General features: G+C 47.7%; 1 protein-coding gene across 3 annotated transcripts; it reads right to left on the bottom strand.

The window, feature by feature from the left end:
- Nucleotides 1-931: 931 nt before the first annotated feature.
- PTAFR (platelet activating factor receptor) lies at nt 932-26728 on the bottom strand. 3 transcript variants are annotated; one of them, XM_047792861.1, is made up of 3 exons: nt 26136-26728; nt 14025-14177; nt 932-3577 (listed from the first exon to the last, which is right to left on the bottom strand). In XM_047792861.1, exon 3 carries the CDS (start codon nt 3559-3561, stop codon nt 2503-2505), a length of 1059 nt encoding a protein of 352 aa, XP_047648817.1. In that variant the 5' UTR covers nt 3562-3577; nt 14025-14177; nt 26136-26728; the 3' UTR covers nt 932-2502. The 3 variants fall into 3 exon arrangements, with proteins under 3 accessions (XP_047648817.1, XP_047648814.1, XP_047648816.1); XM_047792858.1 differs by lacking the exon at nt 14025-14177; XM_047792860.1 differs by lacking the exon at nt 14025-14177 and having other exon boundaries at nt 932-3717.
- Nucleotides 26729-27113: the final 385 nt, after the last annotated feature.

Below are 27113 nucleotides of genomic sequence, written 5' to 3' on the forward strand. Positions count from 1 at the left end.
AGGACACCAAGAACACTATGACTTTAACACTTATGCATTATGTTTATGTTTACCGTCTATGTGTGGCAGGTGGCACTCATTTTCATTTACAATTTAGTTCTAAAGCATCCTTTAAAACAGGTTTAAATTTTAAAAAGCGGCTTGAATTAGAGATAAATATTTATTGAATCAAAATACAGATGGAACATTGCAAAAATTACAGGGGGATACACAAACAGCTGAAATTCCAGAATCACTGCACTTTAATATATAAGCATTTATCTCCTTCAGAGATCTTTTGCTTGTAAGAAATAGATACTCAAATCAGCATAAGCGAAATAAGAGAATATATCCTAACAAGGGAATCTCACAAGAATCCAAAGGAGGCAGTGCATGAGTTTTGGGAAGGGCTGGGCCTGGAGGAAAGGAGCCAGCAGCCCCTGGAAGTGCCACCACCTTCTCTCTCCAGGCCCTACAGTGCCCCCCACCCACCCCCACTCCGCTTTTCTCTGCACATCTACCTCCATCTCCTTTCTGAGCAGAGCCGTTTTCTCTACAAAGTTCATGCAAGTGCCTCCCCTACCAGCCGCGAACACACACACACACACACACACACACACACACACACTCACAGCTCAAGAGTTTATATATCTTCAGGTAAGTGGCCCACGGAACCTGAAAGAGCATCCCGTGGAGTTCCCGTCGTGGTGCAGAGGAAACGAATCCGACTAGGGACCATGAGGTTGCAGGTTCAATTCCCAGCCTTGCTCAGTGGGTTAAGGATGCGGAGTCGCTGTGAGCTGTGGTGTAGGTCGCAGACACGGCTCGGATCTGGTGTTGCTGTGGCTATGGTGTAGGCCGATGGCTATAGCTCAGATTAGACCCCTAGCCTGGGAACCTCCATGTGCCACAGGTGCGGCCCTCAAAAGATAGAAAGAAAGAAAGAGAGAAAGAGAGAGAGGGAGAGAGAGGGAGGGAGGAAGGAAGGAAGGGAGGAAGGAGGAAAGGAAGGAAGGAGGGAAGGAAGAAAGAAAAGAAAGAAAGAAAGCATCCCTGAATCTTGCCACTTATCCCTGAGAGAGAACACGACTGGCCCCACTAGAGCCAGGAGCTCACCCTTCAGCTGCCCTCAGAGGATTAGGGGGAACAAATTCTCAAAAAAAGGGAAAATGTGGGATGAGCACTCACCCTGAGCAAGAAGTGTCTGCTCCTCGTAACAACTCTATGAGGTAGGAAATTCAGCTCACAGTCCCTGGGCAGGAAGTGGCAAAGCCATGACTTGAAGCTTGGTCTCTGTGATACCAAAGTTCAAGTACTCGGCTGGGTCCCTCTAGTCCCTGTCTGCTCCATCCCACCAGCAGCTCCCATCCAGACTCAAGCAGGTCTCTGGGAGGCAGTTATGACGATCAATGCAGTATCCAGGAAACAAGGATCCTGGCTTTGTGGGGACACTGGCTGGAAGGGGGGAAGCGTTCTCAGAAGGACCACAGGGCTCTGGAAACCAGGAAAGCCTCCTCTAAGCCCCTGGTCTGGTCTGTGCCCAGAATTCAGAGCGCCTGCCTGCCCTCGGGATCATAGCTGCCCCCTCACCCCCTGGAAGCTAAGGCAAGAGGGACCCCCCCCCCCCGAAAGTGAGGTAGGGAGAAGAGCTGACCGGCTCCTTCCACTCTGGAGGCCCCACCCACCCGAGACACTTCTCCGCCCAAGCGCCCTTCCCCTTGGAAGCCTCCGTGCACTGCGGAGGTCTGGATGGCCTGTTTGGTTTTGAGGAAGCTATGCTCACCCACAGTGGGTGGCTGCCCCACAGGAGCTATTTCATCAGAGTCCCTTGTCGAGATGAAAAAACGGATGTGGTGGTTTTATCTCTCCCACTGCCCCAGAGCTGACCCAGACCTGTGCAGAAAGACACACCTGCCTCAGGAAACAGGCTCCCTCCCCGTCCTAACTTTCCACCTACGTGTGTTTTATCTTCCCTGGTTGCCATGCAGGGAAGGTGAGTCAGGAGCAGGTTCCCCTAAGAAGTGTCCCAAAGACCTTGCGTGGCACAATTCTAGCTAAAAAGTCTGTCCCAAAGATAGTGCCACACCGCCTGGGGAGCACCTGTTCCATAACCCCTGATCTGTCTTGAGAGTGATAAAAGGAGTAGCTGCCCAAAATGTTAGGTTAGACTCCCAGATGAGTCTGGGACTGCTGCGCTGATGGGGTCAACTGGGTGGCTCAGGGTCTGTGCCCACGGATGCTCCTGGTCCTGAAATTCCTCCCAGTGCCATCAGACTCAGGCGCTCAGGATGAGGTTACCTGCCAAGGTTATTAGGGCAAGTGCCCAAGGTGGCTGAATGGGGCTCATTCAAGCTCTGGATGTCCCAGCAGTCTGGCTCTACCTTTGTCTCCACATCAATGAGGCAGCCTCCATACCTAAAAGGCCACCGGTGCCCAGGGAGGAGGTGCCAGGACCACAGAGAACACCCCTTTTTTCCCCCAGATCAGTCCGTGATGTCCATGAAGGAGAAGCCTCTGGGCCTGCTACTTTTTGAGGGAATTGACAGGGACCTGGCTGAGCGGCACGACCACTTCTGTGCCCGTCTCTGTGGTGACCCGGGAGCATTTCCGGCTGCCACGCAAACTGTAGAACTTCTCAGAAAGGTGCTTGCGGAACTTCTTGGTGAGGAAACAGTAGATGATGGGGTCTAAGACACAGTTGGTACTGAGGAGGCAGAGAGTGATCTGATGCGCGTCGTTAATAGCCTGGTGGAAGTTGCCGCTCTGGAAGCCCAGCTCGGCCAGGGTCCAGGGCAGCTGCACGATGTGGTGGGGCACGAAGCAGATGATGAACACAGCCAAGACCGTGCAGACCATCCAGAGTGCCCGGCGCTTGACCTCTGCGTTGCGCTGCATCTGCACGGACTGTGTGAGCAGCGTGCGGATGATAACCAGGTTGCAGAAGAGAATGATGAGGAAGACGAGGAAGAAGCTGAACACGAGGAAGATGTGGATGATGAGTACGGGCATGCTGCCCTTCTCGTAATGCTCAAAGCAGCGAGTGACGTTCCCCGCGCCGGTCTTGCTGAGCTCGATGTTGGTGGAGTCCAGGACGAAGAAGTAGGAGGCGGCGGCCACCATGGCCACCCAGATGATCAGGGACAAAGAGATGCCACGCTTGCGGGTGGTGGCCTGAGCGGTCTTGATGGGCCGTGTCACGGCCTGGAAGCGGTTGTAAGTGATGACAGCCAGGAAGGACACTGAGCAGTAGGTGTTAATGAAGAAGAAGCAGCCAGCCAGGTTGCACAGGAATTTGGGAAGAATCCAGTTGCCCTCATGGTAGTAGTAGATGATCCACAGGGGCAGAGTGACCAGGAAGAGCAGGTCCGCCATGGTGAGGTTCAACATAAAGATCTTTATCTCATTCAATTTCTTGGAGGGGTACACGCGGGCAAAGACCCACAGCACGTAGCTGTTGGCAACGACCCCCAGCACAAAGATGATGCTGTAAAAAATCGGGAAGAGTGTGTATCGGAACTCAGAGTCCACACGCCAGGAATCATTTGGCTCCATCCTTATGGGCTGGAGGGGGCAGCTGGTCATAGGATCCTTCCTGTGCCTGGAAGACCCACAGGAATTCTGGTTAATTAAGGGCCAATAAGGAACTCTTATTTACTCAATTCCAAGACTCTCATTTTGCACATTTTAAAAACTCTCATATTGTTGGCCTCTTCCAATTCATCGGCAATTTTTTTCTTCCTACATAAAATAATGATGTTTTTAAAATAAATGGCATCTGAGATTCAGTAAAATCAGTGGCAGTTTATTTTCTTTTCTCTTGTCCCATTTAAAAATATACCTTTTTTTTTGTCTTTTTGTCTTTTTTGTTGTTGTTGTTGCTATTTCTTGGGCCGCTCCCTCGGCATATGGAGGTTCCCAGGCTTGGGGTCCAATCGGAGCTGGAGCCACCGGCCTACGCCAGAGCCACAGCAACGCAGGATCCGAGCCACGTCTGCAACCTACACCACAGCTCACGGCAACGCGGGATCGTTAACCCACTGAGCAAGGGCAGGGACCGAACCTGCAACCTCATGGTTCCTAGTCGGATTCGTTAACCACTGCGCCACAACCTTTTTAGGAGTTCCCGTCGTGGCGCAGTGGTTAACAAATCTAACTAAGAACAATGAGGTTGCGGGTTTGATCCCTGGCCTTGCTCAGTGGGTTAACGATACGGTGTGGCCGTGAGCTGTGGTGTAGGTTGCAGACTCAGCTCGGATCCCTCGTTGCTGTGGTTGTGGCGTAGGCCGGTGGCTACAGCTCCGATTCGACCCCTAGCCTGGGAACCTCCATATGCCGCGGGAGCAATCCAAGAAATCGCAAACAGACAAAAAATTAAAATAAAAAAATAAATTAAAATATACCTTTTTATTCTTGCTTTTGTTTGGTGGCCGCACCTGCGGCATATGGAAGTTCCCAGTCTAGGGGTCGAATCGGAGCTACAGCTGCAGGCCTACACCACAGCCACAGCAATGCCAGATCCTCGAGCCATATCTTTGACTTAACACCACAGCTGATGGCAACACTGGATCCTTAACCCACAGAGCAAGGCCAGGGATCGAACCCACGTCCTCCTGGATCCTAGTCGGGTTTGTTAACTGCTGAGCCACAACGGGAACTCCTAACTTTTTATTCTTTAGGTGATTTTAACTTGAAGTTTTGGATAATCTATTTCTGGTGATGAAATATATGAAAATCTATATTATAAAATTTTTAATTTTCTTACAAAATTTGAATATTTTTCTTTTGAAATTTGATTTTTTTTTTCATTTTTGGGCCATACCTTTGGCATATGGAAGTTCCCAGGTTAGGGGGTGAATCAGAGCTGCAGCTGCCAGCCCATGCCACAGCCAGAGCCATGCCAGATCCAAGTCACATCTGTGACCTACACCACAGCTTGCAGCAATGTTGGATCCTTAACCCACTGAGTAAGGTCAGGGATCGAACCTTCATCCTCGTGAATACTAGTCAGCTTCATTACCACTGAGCCACATCAGAACTCCCCGAAATAAAAATTTGGATGGTACAGAGTTTCTATCATGGCTCAGCGGTTAACAAACCCAACTAGTATCCATGAGGATGCGGGTTCAATCCCTGGCCTTGCTCTGTGGGTTAAGGATCCGGCATTGCCGTGAACTGTGGTGAAGGTCAAAGATGCGGCTTGGATCCCATGTTGCTGTGGCTGTGGTGTAGGACGGCAGTTTCAGCTCTGATTCAACCCCTAGCCTGGGAACCTCCATGTGCTGTGGGTGTGGCCCTAAAATAGTCAAAAAAATGAAAGAAGGAAGGAAGGGAAAGAAAGAAAGAAAGAAAGAAAGAAAGAAAGAAAGAAAGAAAGAAAGAAAGAAAGAAAGAAAGAAAGAAAGAAAGAAAGAAAGAAAGAAAGAAAGAAAGAAAGAAAGAAAGAAAGAAAGAAAGAAAGAAAGAAAGAAAGAAAAGAAGGAAGGAAGGAAGGAAGGAAGGAGGGAAGAAAAGAAAGAAAGGAAGGAAGGAAGAAAGGAAGAAAGAAAGAAAATGTTGATGGTAAAACGTTCCATGTTAAAAAATAATTTTTGTGTTCATAAATCTGGAAAATACAGAGAAGTATATTCGGGTCACCCAGGCAATGAAATAATAGCCATTAATTAGAAAGAATGAGATCTGATTGTACTGACATGGAAAGCTATCCCTGGATAATATTGTTACTTAAAACAAAACAAAAAAGTTGGCATGACCCCATTACATATGTGTATATGATATGGAAAATGATCTAGGAGGATACATCTCAAAGAGTTGACAGTGGTGAGTAACCTCTGGGAAGATGAGGAGGGCTTGGTGAGAAGTTTATGTACTTTATACTTTTTGTTTGTTTGAACTTTTTAGGAGCATTTATTGGTTGAGTAATTTAGTTTTTAAATATAATTTTAAAAGAAAACTATACAGGGGTTCCCTTTGTGGCTCAGTGGGCTAAGGATCCAGCATTATCACAGCTGTAATGTGTGTCTGGTTCCTGGCCCAGGAACTTCTGCAATCTGAGGGCATGGCCAAAAAGAAAAAAAAAAGGGGGAAAGTATACAGTGGAAAAACCCAGTAGACAACAATTTCACCAAGAGTAGCATCGTCATTAAGACGTGTCAACATCAGACTTTCCCACTGTGGATCAACAGTGCCTCTGCAGATTTGATCCCTGGCCCAGCACAGTAGACTAAGGATCCAGCATTGCACGGCTGTGGCATAGGTCACAGCTCCAGCTTGGATTCGATCTCTGGCCAAGGAATCCATATGGCCAAATAAGGGGGGAAAAAAAGGCATGTCAACATCACATACCCTGATATGATGTACTGAAAAGGACACATCACTTCTGTGATATTCTTGCCAAAAATGCATACTCTCAATTCAGTCATGAGAAAACATCAGACAAAATCAAACTGTGAGACATTCTACAAAATGACTGATCAAAACTGACAAGGTCATGAAGGACTGAGGAATCATCTAAGATCAGAGGATTTGAAGGAGATGTGGGAAAGCTTAGTGCAATGTGGGATCCTGTGTTGTATCTGGGAACAGAAAAAATCATTAAAGGAAAAACTGGTGAAGTTCAAATAAGGTCTATAATTTAGATAGTACTGTATCCATGCTCATTTCCTAGTTTTGATCATTGTATTTTGGTTTTATAAATTGAGAATGTTGGGAGAAGAGCAGACATAAACTCTTTGTATTACTTTGCAACTTTTGAGGCCTAAAATTATTTCAGAGCAAAAGGTTTAAGTACAGTGGACCCTTAAACAACATAGGTTTGAGTTGTGTGGGTCCATTTATACATGGATTTTTAAAAATTAAATGCATACTATGATACTACATGACCCATGGTTGGTCGAATTCACAGGCATGGAGCCAACTGTAAGTTAGAAGCAGATTTTCAACTGCTTGGAGGGTTGGCACCCCTCCCCCCCACTCCTAAGTTGTTCAAGATTCAAATATATATATATATATTTTTTTTCCTTTTTAGGGCTGCATCTGCAGCATATGGAATTTCCCAGGCTACGAGTCTAATCGGAGCTACAGCTGCCGCTCTACACCACAGCCACAGCAACGCAGGATCCAAGCCACATCTGCAACCTACACCACAGCTCACGGCAACGCCGGATCCTTAACCCACTGAGCGAGGCCAGGGATCGAACCCACAACCTCACGGTTCCTAGTCGGATTTGTTTCCCCTGCACCACGATGGGAACTCTAATTCAAACATATATTAAAGATTAAAACTAGCCATAGTCCTGCTACTTAAAGTCTGGTCCATTCTCAACAGTTCTTCACCTCCATCCACTCTCCTTCAAAACCAGTTTTTCCCTTCCTCCCCCTTGTTCTTCCCACTATGTTGCCATACAAGAGCCTGGAAGCCCCTTTGATGTCTGTGTTGGAGCTGGAGGGAATAGGATGGCAGAGGCTCAGCTGGGATGAAGCAAAGTTCAACGCTCACCGTATATCCTAGTACAGTGAAAAGAGCAGGGAATTGGGAGTGAGAAGCAAGGAAGACAATCAACACTCTGGAGCACCTCTTTTGGAGCCAGGTACCCATGCCCTACCTCCCCTGAGTCCCACAAAAGTCCTTTTGAGATAAAAGATAAAATCCTCATTTACAGAACAGGAAGCTATAGAGTGCCATCCTATCTAGTGCCACCTTCTCACTAAGGCTCCAGCCAAAATGGACTTCCCACCCAGATTTTTCTTGTCTCGGCCTCCACCCATACCCATGCCCCTGCCTTAAACATCCTTCCCCAGCCACACCCCGCTTCCACCTGGCCAACTCATGCTTCGGACCTTAGCTGAATTTCACCTCTTCAGGGAGATCTTCAGTGACCTCCAGGTCAGGTCAAGTCCCATCTCAAAGCTCCCTGTACTTGTGCGGCTTGAAGTGGGATCTCAGTTCCCAGGCCAGGGATTGATCCCAGACCACAGCAGTGAGAGTGCTGAGTTCCAACCACTAGAACACCAGGGAACTCCCTCCCTGAACTTCTTAAATCTTAGCACAATTGTAATCATATTCGTGTTTGTATGATTGTTTCGTGCTCTCCCACTTAACTGTGAGCAAGATCAAGGACCTTGTCTGTCTATTCAACACTATTCCAGCACCATGAACCAATAAATAAAAGGAATGGGTAATAAGCTTTGTTAATTACACCCATCCCTTAGGAAGCCCAAGAGCAGTGAAAATACTTGGTGAAGTCTATAGATACTTACAGATGAGTTTAAAGAAAGTACTGGCTGTAATTGGAATTCTATTGATTGGCAAAAATTTTGTTCTTTGCTCCATTTACTGTGGTGGTGGTTTGTCTGTGTTAATTGAATAAATTCCACTTATTGCAATAAGCCATTGGGATTCCTTTAAAAACAAAAAACACTCTCAAGTCACCTTGTGAATTACATAGCTGATTTAAATTACATAGTGGTGTTTTTGGGGTTTTTTGTTTTTCCTTTTTCAGAGGTAGCATATGGAAGCCCCAAGTCTGGGGATCAAATCCAAGCTGGAGCTCCTTAACCCACTATGCCACAGTGGGAGCTCCTGAATTACAGTTTTATGCTCCTTCTCCAGAAGTAAAATTGCTAAATTCTTCTCAGCTGGGAACTTTTCAACTCCTAAAGCTGGAACTTTTCCACTGCCATCTGATCCCCAAAGTGTAGGATAATTCTCAAAGTGTAGGCCACGTAAATGAGGAATGAGAGAGGTCTATCTCTGAAATTTTTCAGGGGAACTGTAAGGTCAAAACTATCATAATCATAATACCAAGACATTATTTGCCCTTTCACTGTGTTGACATTCATGCTGATGGTACAAAATGGTAAGCCCAACATCTGGCTCATTGGCACAAATCAAGGCAGAGACACCAGGCTATTATAAGAGTCATATTCTTCACAACCACGTACTCAGTACAAAAAAATTTTTAAAAAGCCAATTTTAGGAGTTCCCGTCATGGTTCAGTGATTAACGAATCCGACTAGGAAACATGAGGTTGCAGGTTCGGTCCCTGGCCTCGCTCAGTGGGTTAAGGATCCGGCGTTGCCGTGAGCTGTGGTGTAGGTCACAGACACCGCTCGGATCCTACATTGCTGTGGCTCTGACGTAGGCCAGCAGCAACAGTTCCGATTAGACCCCTAGCCTGGGAACCTCCATATGCTGCAGGTGTGGCCCTAAAAAGACAAAAAGATGAAAAAAAAAAAGCCATTTTCAGGGGTTCCTGCTGTGGTGCAATGGGGATCAGTGGCATCTCGGGAGCACTGGGACGCAGATTCAATCCCTGGTGCGGCACAGTAGGTTAAGGACCCGGTTTGCCTCAGCTGCAGCTTAGGTTACAACCTCATATCTGATCTGATCCCTGGCCCAGGAACTCCATATGCTGTGGGGCAGCCAAAAAAGAGAGAAAACAAAAAGCCAATTTTTTTTTTTTTTTTGTCTTTTTAGGACTGCATCCAGGGCATATGGAGATTCCCAGACTAGGGTCGAATCAGAGCTGTAGCCGCTGGCCTATGCCACAGCCACAGCAACACAGGATCCAAACCTCGTCTGTGAGCCACCACGGAACGCCGGACCCCCCTGACCCACTGAGCAAGGCCAGGGATCAAACCTACATCCTCATGGATACTAGTCGGATTTGTTTCTGTTGTGTCACAATGGGAATGCCCAATATTTTGTAATGAAAGGTCAATATTTGGAAGAACTGCTTATCTCAGTGAACCATTGTTTTCCAAAGGAGGAAAGTATGATGTTTCGAAATTACAGAGAGGAAAAGGACTCAAAGGGAAACAGACCAATACATTACAGTGTTAACAGATGACAAAAAGTTCATTGATATGATTCAGATTCCACACTGCAACTAACCTTTAAGAAACTACCATTTGTGGAGTGCTGATCAAAGAAGAGTATCACCAATTATACGAAAAAACCACTAAAATAGTCCTCCCTTTACAAATACACATCTGTGTGAGGGCAGATTTCTTTCATAAACTTCAACCAAAACAACACATCACATAGACTCAAGGCAGAAGTGGGTATGAGAACGCAGCTGTCTTCTATTAAACTGAACATTAAAGAGACGCACGAAAAATGTAAATTAATGCTACTCTTCTCACTAAATTGTTTATGTTTTTAAATTTTCAGCTATTTTCCACAAAAAATGTTATTTATGTTAACAAGAAATGAGTTTATTATCGGTCTCTATAGTTTAAAACAAAACATTTTAGAATGGATAGTTTTCATTTCGAATGTGGTAAAACTTGGTGGCTATAACCCATGTAAACAAAAGCTCTCTTGGACCCTCCGTAAGTCCTGAGACCAGAAGATTTGCAAATGAATGATCCATAACCTCAGCTCACTCCCCCTCCCTCCGTTTCCCCTGCGCCTAAGAGGATGGTTCCTTTGGGGCCGGCCTTGATTCTTTTTCCTGCCGGTCTCTTGCCTTAGGGGATTGCGTTCCCAGGGCCTGAGAGGCAGGGAGGCAGCCCACAGCTGGGCAGTGTGTGATGCTCACTCCAGGTCTGTGAGGAAGTCATGTCTCTATCCATCCCCCACCCCACCCCTCACCCCCAACCATAAGTAAGTGCCTTCCTCTTCTTGGGTTTAGGCTTCAGCTCAGTGAGGGCAGGGACAACTATCCTCAGAGATTAGCCGTCAGGGGTTCTCAGGCCATTTTGTTTGCTTGCTTTGTTTGTCTTTTGTCTTGGTTTGGTTTTTTGGTCTTTTTAGGGCCACACCCATGGCATATGGAAGTTCCCAGGCTAGGGGTCAAATCAGAGCTGTTGCTGCCGGCACCTCAGCCACAGCCACGTGGGATCCTACCCACGTCTGCGACCTACACCACAGCTCCCAGCCACGCTGGATTCTCAACCCACTGAGCGAAGCCAGGGTTGGAACCTGAGTCCTCATGGATGCTAGTCAGCATCGTTTTTGCTAAGCCACCATGGGAACTCCTCTCAGGCCTTTTTGCAAGAAAGACTCAGAAATAGAAAAGTAGTAAGTGTTATAATGGTCAAGGTTGTAGCTGTCAGGGTGGTTCTGAGCGGGGCCTGCAGCCCAGAGTTGAGGGTCGGGAACAACTCCTGCTGATTCTGAAGGGAGAGAAGGAGTTAGCCTGATGCAGCTGGGAGACAGAAGAACCCTGGAAGAATAGGAGAGGATGTCCCCTGTTCTCAGGGAACTTGAGACATTTGGTTTGGCTAAAACTTAAAGGTAGGCATGGGGTGAGGAAACATAAGGCCTACCCAGTAAGCATCAGCCAACTGAAGCAGGGTCTTGAATCCTATGCTAAAGGACTTTGTACTGGATTCTGCAGAAAATGAAGAATCATTGTGAGAGTTTAGAGTTTGTGGAAGATGGCTTTGACTGCTGTGTGCAGAATAAACGGGAGGGGCATCAGATCAGCGGCAGGGAGAGAGCAAAGAGATCATTGCAACTGTCCAGTGAGTCACAGGAGGCTTGGACTGTGGCAGAGCAGATGGAAATGGATGCTTGTGAAAATGATTTGGGAGATCAAAGGGACAGAACATAGTGAGACCTGGGATACTGGGTGAGAGAAAGGGAGGAGTCAGGACTGCCAGGTTTCCGGCCCAGATGATGGAGCTGGGTGGTGTCTGTCTTCATGGAGATGACACTGAGAAGGAAGTATGTGGGGTGAGGAGGATGAATTCCCTGGGAGACCTACAAGAATGCTTTCCTCTGAAACATCCAAGAGGACCCAGGGTTAAACACTGAAAACTGGTGGCGAAGCAGTGGTGCACCCAACAAGCATCCATAAGGACGCAAGTTCGATCCCTGGTCTCGCTCAGTGGGTTAAGGATCTAGCATGGCCATGAGCTGTGGTGTAGGTCACAGATGTGGCTCAGATCTGGCTGTGGCATAGGCCAGCAGCTACAGCTCCAATTGGATCCCTAGGCTGGGAACTTCCGTAGGCCACAGGTGTGGCCCTAAAAAGAGAAAAAATAAATAAGTAAAAGAGAGGTCAGAGGAGAAGGAGACGGTTTGGGTCAAGCAGCAAGAAGAGAACCCGGAGAGTGTCACACTGGAGACCCGACAGAAGAAAGTTTCACAAGCATGGAAGCAAGTGGCCAACAGTGTAAAAGCCACTGGGAGATCCAGTACAATGCAGACAGAAAAGCGAACTTTGCCCAGGGCCTCTTGGGAATCCATCTCCTGTGAAAAGAGGGAGAACAGTTTCTGAAAGCATGAGTTGAGGAATGAATGAAGGGCGAGGAAGTGGAACATCAAATTCTCATTCAGGAGGCCGAGTTGAGCAAATAAATGCTGTGTATGGATCTTGTGTGTATCCTGAGCTAAAGAAACTGTGAAAACCATTTGTTAACCAACTGGGAGAACGCAAACACAAAGGAATAGATGGAATTAGGGAATGGATGCAAATTTTGTGAGGTGGTGATCACGATTATATATGTTTTTATATTTTAAATTCCTTATCTATTATATACACATACTGAAGTATGTCTAGGTGAGATCATACCGTATCTGGGTTTTACTTTAAAATATCCCAGGAAAGGAGTTCCCGTCACGGCTCAGTGGTTAACGACTAGGAACCGACTAGGAACCATGAGGTTATGAGTTTGATCTCTGGCCTCACTCAGTGGGTTAAGGATCTGGCGTTGCTGTGGCTGTGGTGTAGGCTGGTGGCAACAGCTCTGATTAGACCACTAGCCTGGAAACCTCTATATGCCACAGATGCAGACAAAAAGACAAAATAAAATAAAAATATCCCAGGAAAAACATGCCTTGAGAAAGGTTCCCAGGAACCCAACCTGTGATGATGTGTACTCAGGCCTCCCCCGTCCACTGGGCCCACACAGGAGGCCCGGCAGAGGTAGGCATCTTCCTTCTAAATGTAGGACCAGAATCAGTTCCTTGGGCAGAACCTCTGCCCTTGCCCAGAGCCTAGTCCTTGGTGCCTCTGGTACCCACTACCCAGGCTCTTCCTGCTTCTGCTCCCTTCCGTCAAGTCATAGGTCCACATGTAACTCCCACTCCCTCGGCCTTCATCCCAAACTTAGTACCCAGATGTCCCCTGAAATCCCCCAATATGTAATCAGCCGAGTCTCCTCTGGATCCGGGGGCTCATTTACCTACCTTCGTTCATGCTTCCCTCCCCCTCTCTGCCTGGCTAACTAGTGATCATCCTTTAAGGCTGCTCAGGCCTCTTTGCACCAAGGTAGTTCTTCCTCAGCTCCCTGACTCTTTCACATCCTGCTCTCTCTCCTCAGGCCTGCTGAAGTGCCCACCCTCTGGGCTCTCAAAGCTCACTGAAACTGCCTGTGTGTGTCCTCCTGCCACTAGAGCGTAGCTGCTGGAGGGCAGAGACCATGTCCATCCATTCCCCTGACATCCTGCTGGGCACGGGCCGTGTGTTGGGGACACTGCAAAATAAAACAGACAAGATCCTGCCCTTAAGGAGGTTATACTCTAGTCATGGAAAACAGACAAAAATAAGCAGAGAGAGGAGTTCCTGCTGGGGGCAGTGGGTTAAGAATCTGACAGCAGTGGCTCTGATCACTGTGGAGGCACAGGTTTGATCCCCAGCCCAGCACAATAGATTAAAGAATCCAGCCTTGGGTTTCCTGTGGTGCAGTGGAAATGAACCTAACTAGTATCCATGAGGATACGGGTTTGATCCCTGGCCTTGCTCAGTGAGTCAGGGATCCAGGGTTGCCAGGAGCTATGGTGTGGGCTGAAGACACGGCTTGGATCCCGAGTTGCTGTGGCTGTGGTTAGCTGTAGCTCCAATTCAGCCCCTAGCCTGGGAACTTCCATGTGCCCCAAGTACGCCCTAAAAAGCAAAAAAAAAAAAAAGAGAGAGAGAGAGAGAGAGAGAGTAGAGTGATAAACAAACAAAGTAATTTCAAATTGTGGTGAATTCAATAATAGCAATAAAAATAGTGACATGATGCTGATTGGATAGGGGGCTGCTTAAAACAGAGTGACCAAGGAAGGCTTCCCAGTGGAGGTGACATATAAATGAAACCAGAGGCAGATTTACCATCAAGTCAATGATGATAAAGCTTCGAGATCCCCTCCTGGGCCTTGCTTCTAGATGTATATTTATAATTTGGTGTCTTTTCTTCAAAGAGGGACCCCCAAAGGGTACAAGCTTTAGGATCCTGCAAAACCTGAGTCTTCCTCTGGCTAGGATCTAAAAGGTGAGAAGGAACAAATCAAGAGAAAAATCCAGCAGTGTATTCCAGGCAAAGGATAGCATGTGCTAGGGCCTGCAGTGGGATTAAGCTCATCACATTTTGAGCTATAAATAAATGTGTCATTTTCAAGGAACTTCTGAAGTCATTTCCCCAGAGAAATGGAAAGAGTAAGATGAGATCATGGGGCAACAGATGCCAAATGACTCCAATGCCATGGTAAGGGGGTAGATTTTATTTTATAAACCCCAAAGGGCTGCTGGAGTGTGTCAAGCAGATGAATAATGTGATGGGACTCTCAGCAGCTACTGGGCAGAGAAGGGATGGTAGGGGACAAAAATGGAAGCAAAGAGACTATTTCGGAGGCAAAAGATGGTGGTGACATGAACCAGAAGGTAGCATTTCCAATTCCCCTCTCCAGCCCCAATTCCCAGCACAACTTTGGCCAGAAGAGGAGCTTGATAAACACTTGTCTAGTGAACAAACATCTAACAGCCACCAAGATGGACCTTTTGGAATTCCCTGGTGGCCTAGCTGGGGAATTCCCGTCATAGCTCAGTGGTTCAACGAAACTGACTGGCATCCACGAGGACATGGCTTCAATCCCTGGCCTTGATCAGTGGGTTAAAGATCTGGCGTAGCTGTGAGCTGTGGTACAGGTCGCAGACGCGGCTCAGATCTTGTGTTGCTGTGGCTGTGGCATAAGCCAGCAGCTACAGCTCTGATCTGACTTCTAGCCTGGGAAGCTCCATATGCCTTGGGAGGAGCCCTAAAAAAAAAAAAAATCCAGTGTTGTCACTGCTATGGCACGGGTTCGATCCCTAGCCCAAGAACTTCTGCAGGCCTCAGGTGCAGCTGAAAAAAGAAGACTGACCCTTTTGTGAGAGCTGCGAGAGGGCTGATCCAGGAAGAAGTAGAGGTCTGATCTCTCCAATGATGTAAGAGCACCAGTGACTGCCTGCTCCCCAGAGCAGCCTCCAAACAAGGCAGAGTGAACCCTCCACAACCTCACTCCTCCAGCTGTGGAGCTTGGACCAGCAGCAGCAGCAGCATCACTTGGGAGGCTCTTGGAAATGCAGAACCTATTAACTACTGCATTTGGAATGGATAAGCAGTGAGGTCCTGCTGTACAATACAGGGAACTACATCCAATCACTTGTGATGGAACATGATGGAGGATAATGTGAGAAAAAGAATGTATAATTGGGTCACTTTGCCGTACAGCAGAAATTGACAGAACATTGTAAATCAATTATAATTTTTTAAATTTTAAAATAAATTTAAAAAAATTTTTGAAATGCAGAACCTCAAACTCTACCCCAGACCTTCTGTATCAGAATCTGTAATGGAAGAAGAGTCCCAGGTGATTCACTTGCACACAGAAGTGTGAGCAGTGCTGGGCCTCAACACAGTGCTGGCTACATGCTTGCCTATTCTAACACCTTCTATGGCCCCCCCATGGCCCAGGACCAAGTGCAAGCCCCTTTCCCACCTTATCTCCCACCAGCCTCTACTGCTGCTTGCCCTCTACTCCAGCTACACCGAATTTGCTGCTTCTCTGAAAACTATTTCTCCTCAAACCTCCGTGCCTTGCACATACTGTGGCTCCTACTGAGAATGCATTTTGCCTATTGCTTTACCCAGCAAAATCTCACTCATCTTTTAAGATCTAATCTAAAGAGTGCTTTCTCTGGGACTCCTTCCCTGATTGCCCCAGGCAGAATGAGTAACCTTCTCTGGGTTGCCGTGGTACCGGGCACATCCCTCAGCAGAGCACTTGATACAGTATGTTGTAAATACTGATTTCTCTTTTTTTTTTTGGCTGTGCAACCACCCGCGGCATATGGAGGTTCCCAGGCTAAGGGTCTAATCGGAGCTACAGCTGCCAGCCTACACCACAGCCACAGCAACACCAGATCCGAGCTGTGTCTGTGGCCTACACTACAGCTCACAGCAACGCCGGATCCTTAACCCATTGAGAGAGGCCAGGGATCGAACCTGCGACCTCATGGTTCCTACCCGGGATTTGTTTCCACTATGCCATGATGGGAACTCCTATAAATACCGATTTCTGTGGCTGTTTCCTCACCAGGTTGAGAGCTTCTTGAGGGCAGGGATGAGACTCTTTTTAATCTCTTTATCCTTAATGTCAGACACTGGGGATGAATGAACAAATGAATGACCAGACCACTAACAATTACTCAGAGGGAACCGGCATGAAGCAAAGTTGACCAGTCTCTCTGGGGGAGCCATAGCAGGGTAGGGAGAAGGACTCTGGAGTCAGAAAGACTTGGATTCTTACCTGGCTCTGCCATTTACTTACTATGTGACCCTGGGCAAGTGACTTCACCTCTCTGAGTCTCAATTTCTTCATCTGTAAAATCTTATAACCCTAATGATGGTTCTAAAGATAAGCATGCGAAGTGGCCACCAATGGCCAGGCCTTCCTCTCACCAGTGACCCAGGCACTTGGACCCAGGGGAGGGGACTATGGGTCACCCGTGACCCCAGGGGTTGTAGCTCACATACTGGCTTTCCTGCCAACTCCAGACAGGGCATCAGGCTAATGCCAATAAAGCTCTCAGCAGGTCAGGAAGGCAATGAACATTTGGAAGGAGAAGGAGGAGGCGACTCAAACTGCTTAACATGTGAGCTGGGCTCCCTGTTGGATCAAGGCTGGGCAGCAGGCCCAGGCTTAGCACTTACGCTGGGTGGGCTAGGGGGTGGGCCAGGGGGCCATAAATATTCAGAGACATGAGAATCCTGCCATCTGGATCTCCCACCCTCTGCCCTGCAGTGTTCAGTCCCAGCCCTGACTCTGACTCCAATTCCCATCCTGTCTGGAAACAATCCCAGTCCCTAATGGACCTGGAGAAAGGGCTAGACAGTCAGAGGGGAACGACCACTGAAATCTGGGCAGAAGGACATCTGTGTGACTGATTACTTTACCAGTGCGGACCACGGATTGGGAAGTTGGGTTTACCAGTCAGACTGGCCCCTAATATTTGTGGAGCTATTTAGGGTCATGAGCGCAACTGTCTAAATATTTATAAGCTATAAATCAGTTGCATTCGAGTTCAAGCCTACTTCAAGCACCAACAGCTCCTTGCAGCGTGGGGGTGTGGGAGGGGCGTAGGCTGCAAGTGAGAACCCCCCCCCCTGGATCCAAGGAGGAGGGCAGGACTGGAGGGGAGCCAGAGCCAGTCCTAAGTGCAGGGCACTGGGCATCATTTACTAATTAAATCTACAAACACTTCTTACTCATGATCCTATTTCTTCTTCAAATCAGACTTGCAAGGTGAGTTTTACAAAATGCCAATTTTTCCAAGATAGAAAATGAGGTCAGAGAGGGAAACAGACTTGTCTACAGTCACACAGCTGGGAATTGGTGGATGAGATTTTGAACTTCAGGGTCTATCCCGTCTCTCCCAAGCCAAGCTGTGACCCCTGGTGGAAGCAGACCACTCCCTGGGCAACTAACTCATCCATTCACAGACCTGTCCTATGGCCTGAAGCCAGGGGCTTCAGAGGCTGCAGTTTCCCAGGAAGAGATGCCTTTGACCTGGGGCCCTCCTTTTATCTTTGCCCCCCAAAGTTGGGAATTGAATGGAGCAAAGGGAGGGGAAGGCCTGCTCTATGTCTATCTCACTCCTGGAGGCAGCATTAAAACTGGAATCAGGAGTTCCCGTCGTGGCACAGTGGTTAACGAATCCGACTAGGAACCATGAGGTTGCGGGTTCGGTCCCTGGCCTTGCTCAGTGGGTTAACGATCCGGCATTGCCGTGAGCCGTGGTGTAGGTTGCAGACGCGGCTCGGATCCTGCGTTGCTGTGGCTCTGGCGTAGGCCAGTGGCTACAGCTCCAATTAGACCCCTAGCCTGGGAACCTCCATATGCCGCGGGAGCGGCCCAAAGAAATAGCAAAAAGACAAAAAAAAAAAAAAACTGGAATCAAATCCTGGTTCAAACTCTAAATTCACCCCATGACTCTGAGTCTCTGATTCCTCATTGGTAAAATGAAGATTTTAAAGTGGGCCTAATGAGTTCCTGCTGTCATGCGATAGGATCAGTTGTGTCTCTGAATCACCAGGACAGAGGTTTGATCCCAGCTCAGCACAGTGGGTTAAAGGATCTGGGGCTGCTGCAGCGGTAGAATAGGTTGAAACAGTGGCTCAGATATGACCCCTGGCCCAGGAACTCCATATGCTTCGGGTGGCCAAAAAAGAAAAAAAAAATTTTTTTTAGGGCCACACCCAAGGCATATGGAGGTTCCCAGGCTAGGGGTCGAATAGGAGTTGTAGCTGCTGGCCTACACCACAGCCACAGCAATGCGAGATCCAAGCCATGTCTGCAATCTACACCACAGCTCACAGCAACACTGGATCCTTAACCCATTGACCAAAGCCAGGATTTGAACCTGCATCCTCATGGATGCTAGTCAGATTCATTTCCCCTGAGCCATGATGGGAACTCCTGAAAAAAAAATTTAATAAATAAATAAAAACAAAATGGGCCTAAGAGGAGTTCCCACTGTAGGTTAAGAACCAGACTGCAACAGCTTGGGTTGCTGTGGAGGCACAAGTTTGATCTCTGGCCAGGCACAGCAGGTTAAAGGATCCAGTGTTTCCACAGCCACTGCATAGGTCACTGCTGCCACTTGGATTCAGCCCCTGGCCTGGAAACTTCTGTATGCTGCGGGTGGGCCACGAAAAAAAAAAAAAAAAAGTGTGGGGGGTTGCTAAGAGAAAAGGAAATTAAGAAAATAATCCCACTTGCAACACCATCAAAAAGAATAAAATACTTAGGAATAAACTTAACCAAGGAAGCAAAAGACTTGTACACTGAAAACTACAAAACATTGCTGAAAGGAATTAAGACACAAATAAATGGAAAGAACTGCTGTGTTCATGGATTAGAAGACTTATTATTATTTAAATGTCCATAATACCCAAAGTGATCTATAGATTCAATGCCCTATTAAAATCCCAAGGGAATTTTTTGTAGAAATAGAAAAAAACAATCCTAGAATTCATACGGAATCACAAAGCACCCTCAAGAGTCAAAACGATCTTGGAGTTCCCATCACAGCACAGCAGAAACAAATCCGACTAGGAACCATGAGGTTGCGGGTTTGATCCCTGGCTTCACTCAGTGGGTTAAGGATCCGGCTTTGCCATGAGCTGTGGTGTAGTTTGCAGACGCAGCTCAGATCTGGCATTGCTGTGGCTGTGGCGTAGGCCGCAGCTGTAGCTCTGATTGGACCCCTAGCCTGGGAACCTCCATGTGCTGCAGGTGCAACCCTAGAAAAGGCAAAAGACACACACAAAAAAAGAGTCAAAAGAATCTTGAGAAAAAAGAGCAAAGCTGGAGGCCTCACACTTCCTGAATTCAAAACATATTGCAAAATACAATAGTCAAACAGTTTGGTATTGGCATCAAGATAGACATACAGACCAATGGAACAGAATAGAGAGCCCAGAAATGAATCCTCACGTATATGGTCAAGTGAGCTTTGACAAGGGTACCAAGACTACACAATGAGGAAAGGGCAGTCTCTTCAACAAAGAGCATTTGGAAAACTGGATGTCCCCATGCAAAAGCATGAAAATGGACCCTTACCTTAAACCACATACAAAAATTAACTTGAAATGGATTAAAGTCCTAAATGTAAGACTGGAAACTATGTTGTAAAACAACTATCTTTTAATTTTTAAAAAAGATTTTAAAAAAGAGACTGGAAACTATAAAACTCCTAGAGGAAAACGCAGAGGGAAAGCTTCATGACACTGGAATAGGCAATGATAACTGGGGTAGATAACAAAAGCATAGGTAACAAAAGAAAAAAAAATAGACATTTGGAACAAAACTTAAAACCTTCTGAATAGCCAAGGAAACAACAGAGTAAAAGGCAACCGATAGGATTGTAGAAAATATTTGCAAATCATATATTGGATAAAGGGTTAATATCCAGAATATATAAAGAACTCTTTCAGCTTAATAACAACAAAAAGCAATGAAAAAATGGGCAAGGGGCTTAAATGGACATTCCTCCAAAGAAGAAATACAACAAGCATATGGAAAGCTGCTCAGCATTGATAATCAGGGAAATGCAAATCACCACAATGAGACATCACCTCACACCCACTAGGATGGCCTCAATTGTAATGGCAGGAAATAGTTAAGTGTTAGCAGGATGTGTACAGACTGGAACACTTGCGCCCTGTTGGTGGGAATATAAAAGGATGAAGCCACTAGGAAAAACTATACCGTCATTCTTCAAAAAATTAAAAACAGAACTACTATATAATCTAGAAATCTTACACCTGATTTTGACATTGAAAACATCCCCCAAAATTGAAAACAGGATCTTGAAGAAGTATTCGTACTCCCATATTCACAGCAGCACTATTTACAATAGCCAGGAGGTAGAAGCAACCTGAATATCCATCAACAGATGAACAAATAAACAAAATGTGGTGTATATATATAATGGAATACTATGCAGCCTTCAAAAGGAAGGGAATCCTGGAGTTCCCATCATGGCTCAGCAGAAATTAATCCGTGAGGTTGTGGGTTTGATCCCCAGCCACGCTCAATGGGTTAAGGATCCGGCATTGCCGTGAGCTGTGGTGTAGGCCAGCAGCTACAGCTCCGATTTGACCCCTAGCCTGGGAACCTCCATATGCAGTGGGTGCAGCCCTAAAATGATGGAAGACCAAAAAAAAAAAATTCTGCTTCTGTCACATCCTGGCCTCATGACCATGGTTGAGCATATCATTCTCTGAGCCTCGGGTCCTTCGCCTATAAACAGAGCTGAAAATATTTCAAACACATGTCTCCCTGCATGGTATGAAGATTCAATGAATAATGTACGGAAAGTTCTCAGCACAATCCCAGGTATTCATGGTCAACAGCTCTAAAGAGCTGTATCTACAGGAAATCCAGACAATCTGCTGATCAGATTAGGCCAAATGTCTCTCAAAATAACACCAGTGCCATTGCAATGATTCACATCAAGCTCCCAGCTTGAAGACACCCATATCAGGCTTCTTGATCTATCATTAACCCTGAAAGCTTCCAGGAACCCGTCATCTTCTTATGGCAGCTGGGGACAGTTGGCAAAATACTATCAGCCAATTTGTGCCCAAGACAATTTCACCTCCAGGAGCCTCTGTTTACTGGTCTTTATAAAAAACCCAAACAAAAACAAACAAACAAAAACCACACAACAAATAATAATATTGCCTATCTCCTAGGGTTATGGAAAGAATTAAATAGAAAATGCCTGATCCATAAAAAGAGCTCAGTGAATATTGGCTACCATTAGTCTTACTTCTCTACCAAAGAAAGAGTTAGAGGTTGGTCCTGTGACGTAACACATTACACTGCATCATAATGGTTATTGATTTCTCTTTCCTTCTGGTCTGGGAACGCCCTGTGTACAGGGCCTCAGGTGTCTCTCTCTCTCTCTCTCTCTCTCTCTCTCTCACACACACACACACACACACACACACACACACGCACACCGTCCCTCATCCACCACTTCCGACCTCTCTCGCACCAGCCTCGGCTTAGATTCCCAGCCCTTAGATTCCCAGGGGCCATTAAAACACCATAGTTTAATCATTTCCCTCTGTGCATCTTAGCATTTATAACATAGAAACAATACCAACATTGATCTCACAGTACAGCTCTGAGGTTGAAGGCAGTTAAAGCTCTAAAATGCTTGCATATCTTTGAGGCTCAGTACATGAGTTACCTCCTCTTCTGATCTCATCTGTTGCTTGACCTGTTGCCCTGGCCTTCCCACGCCAAGTCCCCTCACGGAATGGTTTCATTACCATTTGTCCAGGGAGCAGAGGGATATAAGGGGTGTTTTTTGGCGGGGGGCGGGGGAGTTTTGTGGGGTTTTTTGTGGTTTGTGTGTGTGTGTGTTTGCTTTTTTTTTTTTTTTTTTTCTTTTTAGGGCTGCACCTGCAGCATATGGAGGTTCCCAGGCGAGGGGTCCAATCGGTACAGCTGCCGGCCTATTCCACAGCCACAGCAATGCAGGATCTGAGCCACATCTGTGACCTACACCACAGCTCATGGCAACTCAGGATCCTTAACCCACTGAGCGAGGCCAGGGATCAAACCCGCATCCTCATGGATCCTAGTCGGGTTGTTAACCGCCGAGCCACAAAAGGAAGTCCATGAAGGGCATTTTAAGGGAGCAAGTATCCTGATCTCTGCACTAGGCTCCTCATGGTTTCCGGAACAAGGAGGCTAGCATCACGCCGGATGCATTTATTGGCGGATGAGTGGAGCTCCTTGTCTGGGGAGAGGTCAGGGACAGGGTCTAGGGCCCCAGAGATGGGGTGGCCTGGGTGCCAGAGTTTCCCAACTTTCTTTCTCACACAGGGCCCACCTGATCCCAGGTATCTGTATTACACTGATGAGACTCAAGTCTTGGCTCAGCTGGCCAAGCACATTCCCATGGAATTGGTGGAGCTGGAGCCTGGTGTGAGCCTCCTTCTGGCTCCCAGATACCAAGACAGTATCTGTCTGTGAGTCACCCTCCCCCTTCCTGGCCTCCTGGAAGTCAGCCAGGGCAGGGAGGAGGGAGCAAGGAGGCGCTTCTTCCTCTGGGCTTCCCCAGAAAGGGCACAACCCCCGTTATGCCAGGAACCACTCTGACATCTTTTGGGCGTAGCCCAAGGGAAGATGATGGGTACAGGGCACAGATCTGGATCTGCACCCGGCTCTGCTCTTTCCTCGCTGATCTTTGGCCCTCGGCCTCTCGTTCTTTAGCTGCAAAATGGTGATAATAAAACTTTCCTCATAGGGTAGTGATAAGTAAAATGAAGCAATGTATACATGTGATTCTTGCTCAGTAACTGTGGCTCCTCTCTCCCTCTCAGAAAACGTTTGTTGAATGAATGATCAAATAAATCAGCTGTATACACAGGCAGCCACATGACCTTCTTTGGAAGCCACAGCCAAGGGTGGCTGAAGAGAAATCATAGGAATTGCAATCAGAGGATCTGAGCTCTGGCCTCAGCCACGCCACCTACCACCTTGAGTGAGTCTCTTCCCAGCTGTGACCTGTGTTTACTCAATGCCCCCAACCCCAGCTTCAAACACTGTTGTGAAAAGGAAGATTGTTGGGAGTGATAAAGGGTTTGGGAAACTGGGACTTGGGAAATTGAAATGGACTTTATAGACTGTAAAGGGATCTGCACAAAGATGTGACTTTCTTCTCTCTTTGAGCCATGAGCTCAACTCCAAACTCAGGCCCTGATTGTCTCCCACTTGTTGAATTAAGGTGGGGAGGGACAGCTCAGTGGTGGTCCTCTCTCCTCTGTCTCCCTGTCTCTCTCTCTCTCTCACACACACACACACACACACACACACACACACACACACACGTGCGCGCGCACACACACACACAAATTGGCTCTGGATTCTCTTTGGCTGAAGACACATGGGAAGAAGGGTTACCAACCTCTCAGCTGGTTTTGTTGATGAGCATGCTTCTGAGAAGTGTTGGGCTATACCAGGCCCACCTATGGGTTGGTTGTGCTCCAGGCACAGGAGGATTTAGCCAGAGCCAAATCCCCAATCTACCCCCACACAACCTCAAGCACACATGCGCACGCGTACATGAAGTACCCCAGAGACTTCTCTCCCCTCCAGCCAGGCTGCAAAGGAACCAAGAGCAGCTGGTCAGAAACGGGGGTCCCAAGGTTTGCCTTTCTGGAAACAGGCTCCACTCTGAAGCCAGACACACTCTTCGGGGACCTGTCAGGAAGTGCTTCCTGGCTATAAGTCAGTTGTTGCCCGCTCCTGGACTGACCTGTGGAGAGCAGGGGAGGCCAGTATGGGAAAGGAGGGGCTGCCCCGGGAAAAGAGAGGCACCCTCTTCCCCTCAACAAGGGCATGTTCACAGGCCTGGGATAGGGAGGAGGAGGTCTCTCCATAAAAGTCTCCCTATAGGAGTTCCCATAGCGGCACAGTGGTTAACGAATCCGACTAGGAACCATGAGGTTGAGGGTTCAATCCCTGGCTTTGCCCAGTGGGTTAAGGATCCAGCATTGCCCTGAGCTGTGGTATAGTTTGCAGATGCGGCTCGGATCCCACATTGCTGTGGCTGTAGTGTAGGCTGGTGGCTATAGCTCTGATTAGACCCCTAGCCTGGGAACGCCATATGCGGTGGGAGCGGCCCTAGAAAAGGCAAAAAAAAAAAAAGTCTCCCTATAAAGGGATAAATAGGATCCCAGCCTCTTATCACGCACACACATACACACACACAAACACACACCGGCAGTCAGGAGCAGAAACTCAGCTCTGGAGGCACATTTTGTCATTAGCGCCATACTGTGACTCTTATTCAAATCTTCATTGGGCAGATGAGGAAATTGAGGCCCAGAGGAGAGAAAGGATTAGGGCAAGGTGACAACAGTATGGAAGGCAGAGCTGGGCTCAGATGCTGAGCCTCTGGCTCGCTGTTCATCTTCTTCTAAGTACAACATCCTACTTTACCATTCACTATTCATTTCATATCGCAAGATTATACGACATGCCAAACTCTGAGCAAGGATGAGGCTGAGACAAGGAACAAAAAACTCCTCCTCCTTGAGGCAATGACGGTAAGAACTGTAGGGTCAGTATCAGCAGTAAGACACTGACTCCCGCTCTCGCAGCATCCTACAATTGACGAAGCATTTTCTCATCCTCTTAATTCACCCTCCCTATAAACCCACAGTTCTGTTTTGTTTTTTCCTCTTTTTTGGCTGCCCCATGGCATATGGAGTTCCCAGACCAGGGATCAGATAGGAGCCAAAGTTGGCCTTACCTATACCACAGCTGTAGCTACGGCAACGCCAGATCCTTTAACCCACTGTGCTGGGCCGGGGATGGAAACTGCGTCCTGGCACTGCAGAGATGCCACTGATCCTGTTGCACCACAGTGGGGACTCCACAAACCCAAAATTTAAAGGAGGAAAGTGAGGATCCTGAGTGGCTCAAAGTCCCAGCTTATAAGCAAAAGCTGACACTAAAACCCAGTGCCCACCTCAGGCCCAGGGCTATCTCTTCACCATTGGAGCCGACTTCTTTCCTTGGCTGGGTTGTTAGTACCTAAAAGCAAGGTGATTTTGCTTTCCTAGCACCTCCCAACTCACACAAACACACACACACACACACACACACACACACACATACACACACAAAGCACTTGGAACACAGCTGCATATGCAGTCAGAACTAAATCAGAGCTGCCTGAGTGCTTGGGAAGAGGCTCTGCTGGTTCCCTCATTCTTTACAGTGAGCCAGTGTCCCAGCAGCAGCTGCGCCCTGCACATCTGGACCTCCTGCCCTTGGCAGACAAGGTACCAGCCTGTGTTCTGTCCCTACCACCTCACGGGGGAAGCAGGTTTGGGGCCAGCCCTTTGTGCCAGCAACCTGAGTATCTTCATTAGCACCGCCACCGCTGCCACCACCTCACGACTCCCAAGAAAACCCAGTATCTAGTGAATTCCTAAGTACACAGCCCTGTACCAGACTTTTTACCTCTCCTGACCATCCTGCTTGGGAGATGACATTGTCCTCATTTGACAGTTTAGGAAACTGAGGTGCAGACATGGGGGTGTGACATGGCCACAGTAGATGATAAAGTAGATGCTGATAAAGCAGATGCATCCAGCTCCCTGAGTTCTAGGTAGCACCCTCTCATCACCATCACCCACTCACAGGGAAGTCTGAGGTCACTTCAGTACGGCCTTGGCCTCAGAAAATCAGAGAAGGGAACAGTGAGACCCTGGGAACCTTTGGTCACTTGGACCCAAGGAAGATGCCAAACAAGCTCTTAAAAATAGAAGGACTTGTCTGTTTAGGCACAGTCTAGAGACATGAACTTGGCCTCCTGAGGATGTTTTCACATGCCTCCCCCTTGCCCGGCAGGGTGGGGACCCCTCCTTACCTGTCTAGAAGCAGCAGCTGCCACTGCGAGGTCTGAGTTTCTGTGTCCGCAGCCCCTGGCTCCGTGCTGCTGTCCGGAATTGCAGAAGTGAGGAAAGAGCACAGCACTGCCAAGTCACCCCCTGGAGGAAATGCTGTGACCCCAGCCCCCCCCAACAGATGCCACAGGAACCTCAGAGTTGTGTCACCCAGGCACCGGGCTCCAAGGGCTCTTGAAGAGCCAGGGGCACAGTGGGGTGTGGACAGTGGGCCACCCAGCAGGCTGAAGAGCTGGGAGGAGACAGAGAAGCAGCAGAGAGGGAGAAAGAGGGGAGAGAGGTGTCCTCAAGGAAGAGAGAGAGAAAGAGAGAGAGGTGCAGAGTGAGGATGAGGAGAGAGGAGGTGTGGGTGAGAAAAGAGAATAAGAGTCGGGGGGGAAATGAGAGCTGGAGGGAGAGAGACCCAGGGAGAGACGGACGGAGATAAACTCAGAGAGACAGCATGAGAGGAAGGAGGTGAGGATGAAAACCAAGAGCGTTACAGGGAGAAAGATGCGATTGACAGAGAGAGCGCCTGTGTGTGCATGTGTGTCTGTGCGTGTGTGTGTGTCTGTGCAGGAGGGTGAGAGCGAAAACGAAAGGGAGACACAGAAGGAAGGAAGAGGCAGCTGGAATATAAAAGCATGAGAAGGGAGGAGCTCAGAAGAGCTGTTCTGGTCAGCGGCTCCCCTGGTGAGCAAGGAGCACCAAGCCCATGGAACCGATGGGGACAGAGCCCTGCAGCGCTGGCATTGCAGAGGAGGAATGGTCATAAGACCCTGGGTGGGAATTTGGCAGTGATTGAGTTAGTAGGAATAAGTGGGGGTGAATAGGTGTGGGCAACTGAGTGGGTAAACACAGGTGAGAGATGGGCCCAGTCCTTTTACCCACTCATTCATTCAACCAATAAATGTTTATTGAGGCCCCTCTGGGCACGACAGTGGCCACTAAGGAAGCAGGTC

The sequence above is a fragment of the Phacochoerus africanus genome, chromosome 8, assembly GCF_016906955.1.
Source record: "Phacochoerus africanus isolate WHEZ1 chromosome 8, ROS_Pafr_v1, whole genome shotgun sequence".
Lineage (NCBI taxonomy): Eukaryota > Metazoa > Chordata > Mammalia > Artiodactyla > Suidae > Phacochoerus > Phacochoerus africanus.